Source organism: Mesoplodon bidens (assembly GCF_964165515.1).
Source record: "Mesoplodon bidens genome assembly, chromosome: 3".
NCBI classification, from domain to species: domain Eukaryota; kingdom Metazoa; phylum Chordata; class Mammalia; order Artiodactyla; family Ziphiidae; genus Mesoplodon; species Mesoplodon bidens.
Window position 1 is genome coordinate 178,235,881 of NC_138178.1, and position 13,211 is coordinate 178,249,091.

General features: G+C 57.3%; 1 protein-coding gene across 1 annotated transcript; it reads left to right on the forward strand.

Moving 5' to 3' along the window:
* Window positions 1-4,386: 4,386 nt before the first annotated feature.
* SIVA1 (SIVA1 apoptosis inducing factor) lies at window positions 4,387-9,751 on the forward strand. The gene is made up of 4 exons (XM_081230384.1): window positions 4,387-4,551; window positions 6,694-6,888; window positions 7,616-7,772; window positions 9,543-9,751. Exons 1-4 carry the CDS (start codon window positions 4,434-4,436, stop codon window positions 9,601-9,603), a joined length of 531 nt encoding a protein of 176 aa, XP_081086510.1. The 5' UTR covers window positions 4,387-4,433; the 3' UTR covers window positions 9,604-9,751.
* The last annotated feature ends 3,460 nt before the right edge of the window (window positions 9,752-13,211 follow it).

Sequence of the window (13,211 nt, forward strand, 5' to 3'; positions counted from 1 at the left end):
GAGGTTAGGATAGACGGCCCCCTTTTCTCAGCATCAGATGTTGTGGGGGTCTGAGTAGTTAGAATAAGGTGCTCTCTCCTCTTTGCACCAGTAACACAGCCCCACTCACAGTGGTCGCAAGTCAATACGTGGATAAAAGACAAGTACGTGATTTGATAACGTTGTTTGATAAAACGTGTTTTTCCAGGGACTTCCCTGGCGGTCCAGTGGTTAAGACTCTGTGCTTCCACCGCAGGCGGCAAGGGTTCGACCCCTGGTCGCGGAACTAAGATCCCATATGCCGCGGGGGCGCGGCCAAAATGTAAAAAAAACAAAAACAACAAAAAAGTGTTTTCCCAAACACTTTGGAAAGCTGCCGGTTTGCTCAGAAGTTTAACATTCATCTACCCTACCATCAGATAGCCATTCCACTCCTAGGCACTGACCCACAACAAATGACCATGAATGTACAGAAAAAGCCTTAGACGAGAATGTTCAGAGCAGCTGCCCTCATCAGAGCCCAAACCTGGCACAGCCCAGGTGTCAGTCGACAGGTGAACAAACTGTGGTCCATCCACACACAGAATACACTCAGCAACAGAAGGAATGGACTACTGAGGGGTGCAGGACGGTGGCCGGTCTCGGATCGAACTGATGGAAAAAGCCAGACACAAAGGTGCACATGCAGAATGAGACCGAGCCTGTGAGGTTCTAGGACGGCAGCGTCCCTGTAGGGATGAAAACAGAGCAATGGTCACTTCTGCCCCCGGGAGGGGTTACGGGGTCATCGTAACTGGCAGAATTTTATACATTTACCATCTGGGCATTCCACTGGGCGTAAATACACACAACCGCACTGTAAGTAAATTATACCCCAATCTAAAAGTTACTCAGAGTAACCATACAACCATCTTACATAACTGAGATGATAATTACTCACAATTTTAGGACCCCGAGGCAACTTTGATGAAACATATCAATGAATACGTTTCCTGCCAGCCTTACCCACTCTGCATTTGTTAGAGGGGAAGTTTGCTGCACTTCTCGTGGGAAAACAGAAAGCGTGTTCCTTCCTCATCTGACACATATTCACTTCCAGAATGTCCAACTTTCTAAGGTCAAATTATGCCACTCCGCAAATGCTTTGCCTGAGTTCGGTTTTCCTGGGGTATCGCCCCGCCCCGGGCAAGGCAGTTCTCCTTACTCTGCTTCCACAGCTCCCGTCCTTCCCCTTTTGTGACATTTGTTCCCCCAGAGGGCAGGGACCCCGCTGCCGCTGCTCCACACCACCCCTAAGGGCCGAGCACAGAGCTCGGTATCTATTATGGGCTGAACTGTGTCCCCCAAACTTCACATGTTGATGCCTCAACTCCCAGTACCTCCGAACGGGACTGATTTGGAGGTAGGGACTTTGAAGAGGTCATTTTTTTCCGAAGCTTTATTGAGGTGTAACTGACATATACTTAGATATAATTGATACAGAACATATAATTGACATATAATGTACACCTTAATTGTACACTGTTGACATAAAACAATAAAAGACCAGCAAAATGGGTTTATTTGGGAACGGCAAAAAATTGCAATTCAGGATATGTAATCTATGGCTAACCACAGGCAAGTCTGGAGAACAAAGGAGAGAAAACTCTTGAGAAGGAGGAGATGGAGGGGCTAGTCTGGGCAAAGAACCCATTGGTGGAAACTGGGAGTTTGACATGTAAGTGGTCTTTCATTGGCTGAGTTGTGACAGACTTTTATTGGCTGGGCTGTTGTCGGGCAAGGAGAAATTCTTCCTCCTGCTGGGTAGTAAAGTAGTAACCTTCTTCTTTGTAGATGCAAGGTACTCTTTTTCTATTTGGTCTGCAATTAATGTAGTGCAGTAGGGCATGCTTGCTCCCTCTTCTGGCCTCCTGACTCTTTTTTTTTTTTTTTTTTTTTTTTTTGCCACACCATGCGGCTTGCAGGATCTTAGCTCCCCGACCGGGGATTGAACCCAAGCCCTCTGCAGTGAAAGTGCGAAGCCCTAACTACTGGACCGCCAGGGAATTCCCTCTGACTCCATTTTAAATGAGGTTTCTGCTTCTTAATTTTTACAACATTAAGGTGTACAGTGTGATGATTTTATACACATACATATTGCAAAAGCTATAATAAGGTTAGATAATACATCCTTCACCTCATATAATCACCGTTTTGTTGTTGTTGTTGTTATGGTGAGAACAGTTAAGATCTACTCTTAGCAACCTGCACGTACACAATACTTGCTAACTATAGTCACTGAGCTGTACATTAGATCCCTGGAACTTATCTACCATATAACTGGAAGTTTGTACCCTTTGACCAACAGCTCCCCATTTCCCCCAAGCCCAGCCCCTGGCAACCACCATTCTACTCTGTTTCTATGAGTTTGATGATTTTTTTTTTGGTTAATATTTATTTATTTACTTACTTACTTAGGTTGCGCTGGGTCTTAGTTGCGGCATGCGGGATCTTCGTTGCCACATGCGGACTTCTTAGTTGCAGCGTGCATGTGGGATCTAGTTCCCCAACGAGGGATCAAACCCAGGCCCGCTGCATTGGAAGCACAGCGTCTTATGCACTGGACCACCAGGGAAGTCCCAAGTTTGATGATTTTGGATTGCACATATAAATGATATCATACATTACTGTATTTCTCTTTCTCTGACATTTCGGTTAGCAAAATGTCCTCCAGATTCATTCACGTTATTGCAACTGGCAGAATGGCCTTCTTTTTATGGCTGAATAATATTTCATTATATGTATATTCCAAATATCACATCTTCTTTATCCACTCATCCATTGATGAACACTTAGGTTGTTTCCATGTCTTGGTTATTGTAAGAATGCTGCAGGGAACATGGTGCAGATAGCGCTTCAAGGTAATGATTTCAATTCCTTTGTATACACAGAAGCGGCATTGCTGGATCACATTGCAGTTCTATTTTCAACTTTTTGAGGAACCAGGAGGTAATTAAGTTTTAAAGCGGTCATATGGGTTGGCCTTAATCCAGTCTGACTGGCGTCCTTATCAGAAGAGGAGGTGAGGACACAGACACACACAGAGGGACGACCACGTGAGAGCAGGGAGAAGACGGCCGTCTGCAGGCCAAGGAGAAACCAGCTCTGCACACACCTTGATCTTAAGACTTCCAACTTCCAGAACTGTCAGAACATAAATGTCTACTGTTTAAGCCCTCAGTCTGAGTGCTTTGTTACAGCACCTCTAGAAAACTAATCCAGCGCTGACTGGGCCCTCAACAAATATTTCTTAAATTAAAATTAGGTTGAAATAGAAGAGCTAACAAGATTCTCTTTTAATCACAATGTTTTGCATCTATCTACTGTGTCTTAAACGAGCCTAAGGCAGTTTCAAATCTGAACGCAAAGAAGTCTTTTAAAATTCCCAAGACCTGTAGGATTAAAAACAACACTCCTGGGAATTTCATCTATTTCTGGGATAAAACCAATCAAGCGTCTTTTTGTCACAGTGACTGCAGACCGCTAACAGGTATAGTACCCCACCATGCGGTCACGCAACAGGAAGAACGCTGGCCGAAGCCCCACTTTCGGCCTGGTCCCTCTAGACCCGCCATGCGGGGCGGGAAGGGGCAGGTGGACCGGAGGCTGGCCCTGCCCAACCCCTGCGGGTGTCCTGGGCTGTGGTGTGCGTCACGTGGGGTGGTGTCACGTGAGGGGTGCGTCGCATGGGGCGCGGCCTGTAAGACAGAGGCCCTCGGCTTGTCAGCGGAAATCCAGGCGACAGCGGAACGAGCGGGACGACCCCGGGGGCAGCGGACAGGACGAGGGTCGGGCGGGCAGGCGGCCGCCAGAGGCCGAGGTGGGGCCGGAGCCGCACGGCTCTGTCACAGCCCGACATTACGTCAGGCCTGCCCCGCATGACGCAGCAGGGCCCGAAACCCGGCCCGTGACGTGTGTCCAGTGCGTTCATGCGGCACTCTCCACTTGTGAGGGCGGGGCAGTCCTCCAAATTAAGAATTACAGAAAAGTGAATCATCCGCGAACTTTTGGTGATTTAAACGGAGAAGTATAACCAGTTTCGAGAGTTGTTTGGGGAGCAAAACTAAAAACAGCCGAGACGCTACTCCCTTCCGCACCCCCTCCTACCAGTCCCTCCCACATGTCGCCTCCGACCTATCACGAGCCAGCCCTCACACGAGTCCCGCCCCCGATGTCTCCCCCAGCCCATCCTGCGGCGCGTGCGCACCACATCGCCTTCCCGCTTCCCCGCCCCCGCCCCGGGCCTATCCCGCGTCGCGCCGTGCAGCAGCCCCGCCCCGCCCTCCTCCCGGGCCTATCCCGCGTCGCGCCGCGCACCAGCCCCGCCCCCGCCCCGCGCAGGGGTTGGCGCACGGCTGTGACGTCACGGAAAGGCGAGGCGCCGCCGCGGAGCTGCGCCGCTGCGGGCCGCGGCCATGCCCAAGCGGGGCTGCCCCTTCGCGGACGCGGCCCCGCTGCAGCTCAAGGTGCGTGTGGGTCGGAGGGAGCTGAGTCGCGGCGTGTGCGCCGAACGCCTCACGCGGGAGATCTTCGGTGAGTGAGGGGAAGCGGGGTCGGGCAGGCGGTCTCCGCAGGCCGCGCCCCCTGGAGCCGGGGACCGGGGCCAGCCGCCCGGCCGGGTTTGGGAGCAGCAATTTGGGCGCTGTGAATGCGCCCGCGTCCACGACCTGTCCCCGCCCTCCACCTTCCCGAAACAGGCGGCCTCCGCGTGGGGCCGAGACGGGGCTCTGTCCTGTGGGAGTGCTGGACTCGCGCAGGAGCCAGCCCTGGTCTGACCAGCCCAGCGAGAGGCCGGGGAGTGGGAAGACCCGGTGGAATAAGCCGGTAGAAGCACCCGTTCTGACCCGAGAGGCGTTTGTGGAGCGCGCCTTCCTTGCCAGGCGCTGCGGCTGCGGGAGACCCTGCCTTGCTGTCTACTGGGGGGCCAGCCAGAGAACCGCTCTCCAGAGGTCATCAGGGCAGGCACGGGTCGCTGCAGGACCACCTGCAGGCTGTCAGAGGTCTCGTGGAGGAACAGAGTCGAAGACGAATCCTGCAGGGTTAGGCAGGCAGAGAGGGAGAGGAAGGGAATTCCAGGCAGAGGGAACAGTCTATGCAAAAACCGGGAAGTTGGAGAGTGCTGTCCGGTTCATTGTGACTGGAGTGTCCAGTTCCAGAGATGTAAAGACACTGACCTAGGAAGCCTTCTCTGGCTTCCTCATGCAGGTTTTTGGGCGCATTGATATTATTGATCATTGCTTTGGGGGGGTTAATACCCTGGGGTAACTACAAAGTGGAATTTACCTTAACTAGTGGTTGGAGGCACGAGGTTTGTGCGTGTAGAACAGTCAGATGGTTACCTGGGTGTCTGTGACTGAGTGGTGCTGCCGTGCATTAGGGGTGTGGCGAAGAGCCTCGCCTGGGGAGACCCTGCTTCTCTTCCTCCTGCTGCTCCCCACCCCGCTGCCCCCCTCAGCAGCTGCTGTGCCCTTTCTTTTCTTGCACATGCAGGGTTGCAAATGCAAATGCCTTTCGAGGCCGTGCAGGTGATAAAAATGAGTGAAGCTGTGAGTACTATGGCCAGACTGCAAGTGTTATCCTCTCAGGACCTTCAAAAAATGTAAACACTGCAGACAGAGAGAAGAATTAAAAATAAATGGGGGCTAAGTCAGTCTAGCTCTTGACCACGATGTTCTGGAGCATTTGCAGGGGCTTGTCCTTCGCAGCGCTCCGTCACAGAGGGAGTGCGTGGCTCCCGGGGCATTCCCTAAGAAGGGCAGGACGTAGGCCAGCGTGAGCTCGTGTGTAATGAATTCCAAGCCTGAACCCTGGTCTCTTTATCTTGAATGGACCACAGGCCCTTGAAGACAAGTATTAGCCTCACCACATGACCTCCCCCCAGTCCCACCCTATTATAAGTGGGGGTGGGGGGGATTGCAGGAGGAGGAACTGGGTGTGACGGGGCTGTCATCAGCCACTCCATTTGAGTTACCCAACTGTGTTTCTGTCGGTTTCACTTAGCACCAGCAGCTTCTGAGGTCTCCACCCTGGCTCTGTTGGGACAGGGCAGAACACCACAAAGAAAGCATTTCTGGGGCTGGCGCCTGGCCTTTGACCTTGTGAAAGCCCCCAGTGCCCTGATGGAAAGCCACTGCTCTGGTTGCTGGGAAACCACCTCAGCTCTGGGGTCAGGGGTGGGGGGTGTCCAGGGCCCACAGAGGTCTGGAAAGTTCTGGGGCACCTTGTCTGGAGCTTGTTGCTGCCATGCCTTCTGCTAGCAGCGCCGTGGTAAGTGAAGGGGTGCGTGCTGGCCTGGGGTGTGGGCTCAGCTCTGAGTCTCTGGCTGTGCGTTAGTGAGCACTCCACAGCGCAGAGCTTCCTCTGCTGGACGAAACCGGCTTGTGGGTGCTGGGGAGGAGACGAACGGCGAGGAGGTGAGGCCACACGTGTGGAGAATGAGCAGAGTGATAGCACGGGGAGCCCAGGTGGGGCTGCAGCGTCCAGAACCTTCTTGGAGGAGGTGGCCGCGGAGCCCAGGCAGGAGGTCAGGGTGGGACCCAGCTCGCCAGGGAGCAGCGTGGTCTGGGGTGGCTGGATAACCAGAGGCCCGGCCACGCACAGCTCAAGGCACAGGGTGGCCATGCAGGTGCTTCCGTGCTGCAGCGGTGTAAGCGGGGAAATGGTTGTCCTCCGCAGAAAAGACCACGCAGCTCCTCTTCCGCGGGGCCCAGGCCTGCATGGACCCCGCGTGGGAGGAAGGCTGCGCCATCGTCGACACTCCGGAGTCCCCGAAGCCTGGCCCCACGGAAGCCCCTCGGGCCGCACGCGGGCAGATGCTGATCGGGCCCGACGGCCGACTGACCAGGAGTCGAGCCCAGGCCTCTGAGGCTGGTGAGTGAGGCCCATGGCAGGCGCTTCCCAGCTGTGTGCTAAGGACGGGATGCGGCAGGGGCTTTTCCTACCTGGGCTGGAGGGAGCCTGGCCCGAGTCTGACAATATGAACAGGGCGAGGGCCTGCAGGCTCCTGACATTAGGAGGCTCTGCTGTCACCAACATCCACGTCTGGTAGCTGCGAACAGCTTCTAACTGTTGGATCGGAAAGGAACAGAGACCCCTCTGGGTGACCCTCCTGGGTGTCCTGCCTGCTTTCCGCCTGCAGCTCTCCCACGGAGTCCCACCTGGCTGGGTGGGAAAAGCCTGTTCGAGTCCCTGTGCAGTGTGGTGTGCGTCTCAGACTGTCATCTGTGTCGCTGGTTAAAAATTCTCCCGCCCCCGGGTCTGGGTGGGGCAAAGGGACCCCTGTGTTAACCCGTGATGCAGGGACCACGCTTTGAGACGCAGCTGTGAGACACACAGGGGACGAAGGCCTAGCGACTTCTGATGCAGGCGGTCAGGAGAAGGGCTGACCCTTAGGTACCGACATTTGGGTGGTGGGAATTGTAGGTGGGAGTCACGGAAGCCAGCTGGGATCTCTCCCTGGTGAACGGGTCTGGGTGCTGTGCTTACGCACAGGTTGTCGTCTTAGGACCTAGTGGTCGGTCAGGCGCGGGAGGAAGGGTGGCCCCCAGCCCCAGCGCTCCAGGTCCCCTTTGGGCTGATGGGTGTTTCTTCCCCACAGACCCAGCCATGGCGGCATCGGGAGCCTGCTCGTCGTGCGTGCGGGCCGTGGACGGGAAGGCGGCGTGTGGCCAGTGCGAGCGGGCCCTGTGCGGGCGCTGCGTGCGCACCTGCTGCGGCTGTGGGGCAGTGGCCTGCACCCTGTGTGCCCTCGTGGAGTGAGTGCGGGCCCCGTCGGGGAGTGGGGGCGGCAGGCCCATCCCGCATTGCCCGGTGGGACGATGTGATGCCAGTGAATGCTTTGCTCAGCTTGAGTTTTTCCAAGACCTTGAGATCCTTTCTGGAGGAAGTCCAGACCTTGTAGGTCAGCTCTGCGCTGTCTGTGGTCTGTCCCAGACCATCCGTGCTCTAGTCCTTTGAGCCCTGGCGTCAGGAAGCCTCACGTGGCCTTCCTATGTAGCGCGCTCGTTAGCGGAGGACACCTGACAGGTGAGGGCAGGAAACAAGCGTTTATCTGTGACTTGGGTGAGCATGTCCGCCACAGCCGGTGGACCCTGTCCCTGCCCAGGAGGTTTCGGGCGCTGTCCTCGTCCCAGCGGCCACTGCCAGCTGACGGGTAGGGATGGGCAGTGCCCCGTAAGAAAAGTTCTGCAGATCTCAAACCAGTTTAGTCCCAATGGCCTTTAAAACCAACGCCCCCCCACCACAAAAAAAAAAAAAAACCAACCCCAACCGTGGAAAGTTAAAAACACGCCTCCCGAGAGGTGGGTTGCTGCACGGTTGGGCCGCGCTGGGCAGAAGGACGGAGGCCAGCGTGGGCCTCCCGTGCTGGCCAGTTCAGGGTCACGTGCTGGCCAGTTCAGGGGTCACGTGCTGGCCAGTTCAGGGTCAGGTGCCGGGCGAGGCGTGGGTGTGGAATACTCTTTCTTTTGATTCTGCCAACTCAGTTTTTCCTTTCTTCCTATTTATATGTAAACTGAGACGGGCAGGGCCTTGCCAGTGGCTTTTCCCTGGAGGAGGAGCTGCGCACAGCACAAGGCCAGCTGAGGGGCGGGGTGGGTGCCCCGCCTGCTGGCAGCTGCTTCCCTCCCCGGGGCCGTCCTCCTCCTCAGGGACTCCCGTGGCAGCCTCCCCCGCCCCTGCTCTCTGCTGCCTGGTCCCCAAGCGCCCGCAGAGCCCGCCGCGCACCTGCCTGTTTCTCAGGCCCCGGCGGGCGGGGCTCTCTGACCCGGGTGAGGGGTGAGAAACAGACGACGCGTTCTGGGTCCCCTCTGGAGGCCACGCCTCAGGCCTCCGAGCTTCAGCGCCGCCCTGGAAGTGGGCATCCCGCCCGCACCTGGTGGCTGCCTTGTCTCCAGGGTCCGGCACGGCCGCGGGTGGGGCATCGCCGCCGAGAGCTGGAGCCGAGCTCCCGGCCCTGCACGTGGACCCTTTGCCGCGGCACCTCGGGCGTGCTGCCGCCGCCTTTCAGCACGTCTCCCGACGCGCGTCCCCGGCCATTCGCTGCGTTGCCACGTCCCTGCCCTACCTGGGCTGCTGCCCCTGTGAGCCACCCGGGGCCAGTCAAGCCCGCTGCGCACCTGGCCGCCGTGAGAGCCGGGCTGAGCCCCGGGGGCTCCTTAGCTGTCGGTCCGTGGGGGCGGCTCCAGCGAGCACCCCAGACGTTTACCCTCGTGCTCCAGAGGCAGATACCTTTCGGGGGGCTGGGTCTAGGGGGGCCGCGGGGGGCTGCTCCTGGAGCCCCGCACTCTGCGAGTCCCGTGCTCGGCCTCACCCCGGGCCCTCGAGCCGCCCCCCTCTGCGGGTGTCCTCCAAGGACCCGGCCCTGTGGGCCCGGCCCCCTGCGGCTGTGGGGCCTCTTCGTAACTGGTTCTGTCTGGGCCGACGGCCCTGCCTCCAGATAAAGCCGAGGGACCAGGTGGGGTCGGCCGCTCCCGGGAACTCGGCCCTAACGCCAGCTCCTCTCCCCCATCCTCGCGGTGTCGCAGCTGCAGTGACGACCTCCACGAGAAAGTGCTGTGCGCCAGCTGCGCCATGTTCGAGGCCTGAGGCCGGGAGAGGACGGCAGCCCTGCCTGGACGACCTCGCCGCCGTCCACGCTGAGGGACTGGGGGGAGGGGCGGGAGGGGACAGCCTTTCTATTTTGTATTTTGTTCTCCTGACCACAGAAGAGAATAAAGCCTTTATATTTGGACAAGAGGACTCACTTGTCAGTGCCCCTGGGGCCCGTGGTCTGCCCGGCTCCCACCTGGCAGCGCCCTGAGCTCCGTGCCAGGTGCCGCCGGTCGCCCCGTTGACAGGTGGGGACACTGAAGTCCAGAGCGTGTGAGCCCAGGTGGGGCTCCAATGCCTCTCGGGGGTGGGGCCGCGTCCCAGGCTGTCCCTGAAATGCCACCGTAATACGCTGCTGTGTGGGTGGCCAGGCCCCGGGTAACCTGCCTGTCAGTTCCGTCTGGGTGGTGCAGCCCGTGTGGCCTGAGGTGGGGGAGCGGACGAAGGGGGGAAGGGAGGGTCGCAGCCCTGCGCGGGGCCTCCTCACCTGGGTCTCGGGCCCTGGTTCCCACACGCGGGGTCCTTGCAGCGCCGTGGGCCCAGGCCCTCGGGATGAATCCGCGGGTGGTCAGTCCCAGCCCCTCCGAGAAACCCTGGAGGAGAAGAGAGGCTCTCTGGGGCGGGGAGCAGGGCGGTGTCCCGTGGGCAGCGGGGGCACCCACTGTGGAGGGTCAAGTGACTGACTCTTCCAGGGGGCTGGGCCGGGGGGGTTGCCCCGAGTGTAGAGCCTAGGACCCCTGAAGCAGGAGCGGGGGAGGGCCACAGGGAGGCATGAGGTGTTGGGGGCGGCTGCACGTGAGCCCATGGGTCTTCCTGAGCTGAGAACCTCCTGAGGCCTCTCTGGCTCGGCCACGTGAGTGCAGCACGAGCCCTCATCGTGGGCTCACCTCCTCTCACCTGGCTTCCTGTAGAGGCCCTGGGCCTCCGTCCCAGTGTCCACCTGCAGACCGCGGCCCCAGTGAGCACGTGAAGAGATGCTCAGCATCTCTCATCATTAGGGAAACAGAGCTCAATAACACAGGAGATGCTGCCCCGCCCGGCAGCGGGGCTGCTGTTGAACAGGAAACAGGCGCTGGCGGGGCCGTGCAGACCCGGGAGCCCTGTGCACTGCTGTGGTGATGTAAGGTGGTGCAGCCTCTGTGGAACAGTATGGCTGTTCCTCAGAAACGTAAACGTAGAGCCCACGTGACCTAGCAATCCCACTTCTGGCAAATACCCAGCAGGGATTCAAGCAGATGTCTGTACACGTATGTTCATAGCAATAGCGTTCACAAGAGTAAAAACGTGGAAACAAACCACGTGTCCGTCAAGGGATGAATGGATAAGCAAATTGTGGTCCATCCATGCGATGGAATATGATTCGGCCTCAGAAAGGAAGGAGATCCTGACACAGATGGCAGCACGGATGGACCTTGAGGATGTCAGGCCGAGTGAAGTAGCCAGTCACAAAAGGACAGGTCCTGTGTGATTCCACTCCTATGAGGTCCTTAGAGCAGTGGGGTTCACAGAAACAGACAGTGGAAGGGTGGGGGCTGGGGGAGGGGGCGGCGAGTGTTGGACGGGAGCAGAGGTTTAGTTTGTGAGGATGAAAAGCTCTGGAGACGGTGGTGCTGGTGCCACAGCCACGGGAATGCATTTAATGCCACTGAGCTGGTCACTTAAAAACGGTTAAAGCGGTAAAGTTTACATATATTTTACCAAGTAAGAATATTTAAAATGTTAAAAAGACAATTGTTGAAAGCAAAACTAATAATATATGTTGGGGATTTTGAACACGTGGAAAAGTTGTGACCACAGCACGGAGACGGCAAGTGGAGGTGTGTGTTCAGAGGACCGTGCGTGTGAAGGGCTGAATTTCCCTCCAAGGCAGGCTGCTGGGTGAGTTACGGACTGACATCCGACAGGCCGTGGCTACAGTCGTTCCTTCAGGAGAGACTTGTTCTAAATTCCACATGCGATCCTGGGTTGGATCCTGGAACAGAAAAGGAACATCAGTGAGAGAGTTGGTAAAATCGAAATAAGCCAATAAAAGAGAGAAAATGGGGGACTTCCCTGGTCGTCCAGGAGTAAAGAATCCGCATTCCAATACAGGGGACGCGGGTTCGATCCCTGGTCAGGAAACTAAGATCCCACATGCTGAGGAGGAACTAAGCCCGCACACCACAACTACTGAGCTCGCGCGCCTCAACAAGAGAGCCCATGTGCTGCAAACTACAGGGCCCACGCACCCTGGAGCCTGAGTGCCACAACCGGAGAGAGAAGACCACGTGCCACAACTAGAGAGAAGCCCACGTGCCGCAACTAAGACCTGACGTGGCCAAAAAAATTAAGAAAAATTTTTTTAAAAAGATAAAATGGGTTGTTAAAAAAATAGTTATTTAATCCAAAATGAGGGCGAAAAAGAGGAAGGAAGGCACAAAAAACCAATGGGGCGCACAGAGGCACAGCAAGATGGTGTTTAAGCTCAGCCACGTCTAGATCCCACTCCTGTAGGTGATCTAAGCACCCCCGTAGGGGTGGAGGCCCTCAGATCGTCTAAACAACAGTTGAGACCCAGCCAACTCTGTTGTCTGCCAGAAATTCACCTTGAGTATGAAGACACAAGCAAATTCAAAGGGAAAGGGTAGACAGTATCTGTTGAATGATGACCCGTCTTTGAGCAGACATCCCTGGAGTGGCATTTACCGGGGGGCAGACCCCGCCCCTATGCCGTCCCGACACCCCAGCCTGGCTGGCCCCTTGCTGGGAGCTGCTGGCCTACCCGCAGCCCCCAGGGCCTCGTCTGCAGCACCCAGCCATGCCTGCTGAAACGTGGGCACTACGGGTGCTAAAGGCACTTCTGTTCCTGTCTTGCTGTCCCTCCGGAGGCCCGGCCTGCTGCTTGGAAGGGCTGGGTGGGACATGGGAGGGCGTTCGGCCCCCATGCAGGCCAGGCCGAGGGACCTCCACCCTGCTGGTCCTCGCTGCCCCAGGCCGCTGTTCACCAGGCCCCTCCGGCTCTGCTCTGGCCCTGCGGCCGGGACGGGATAGCGCCCAGGAGTTTCCTCCCCGAGGTGCCGGCCTCCCTGCACCCCTACCGCTCCGCCCCGACGCTGTTGCAGGAGGCGCCTGCACAGCCCCACCTCTGGGAAAGCCAGGAGGCTCTGGGGTCTCCGGTCTTGGCTCATTCCCTCTCGGCCCCACCCACCCAGATGGGACACACCGTCAGGGTAAGTTAGTGCTCATGTCCATGCCCATGACCTTGAAGCCTGTCCCAGGCCAAGGAATGTCCCTAAGGCCATCACCCGCATCCCCCAGTTATCCCCAACCATCCCCCCATCCCCCAATCATCAAGGAGGTCCCACGAGAAAGAGCAGCTTGTGCCCCTCTGCCTGACCAGCTGGCCGCCCCCCCACCCCCCATGCCCCAGCTCCAGCTTCAGAGGCACCTCCCGGTTTTCCACACCACATCTGCTGCTCTGGGGCACCATTTGCTCGAAGTTCAAGGATAATGGAAAGGTACTGCTGTGGGCTCTGGTGTCTACATGTCTACAATGTACATTGTTTCCCTTTCTTTATGTGTTAAAATACACACCTCTTCAAGACCCTGCCTTCAGCTCTTTGGGG

Coding starts and splice junctions, on each gene's coding strand:
- SIVA1 (XM_081230384.1), top strand. CDS start 4,434: ATGCCCAAGCGGGGCTGCCCCTTCGCGGACGCGGCCCCGCTGCAGCTC. Junction 4,552..6,693: donor CCTCACGCGGGAGATCTTCG/GTGAGTGAGGGG, acceptor TGTCCTCCGCAG/AAAAGACCACGCAGCTCCTC. Junction 6,889..7,615: donor AGCCCAGGCCTCTGAGGCTG/GTGAGTGAGGCC, acceptor TCTTCCCCACAG/ACCCAGCCATGGCGGCATCG.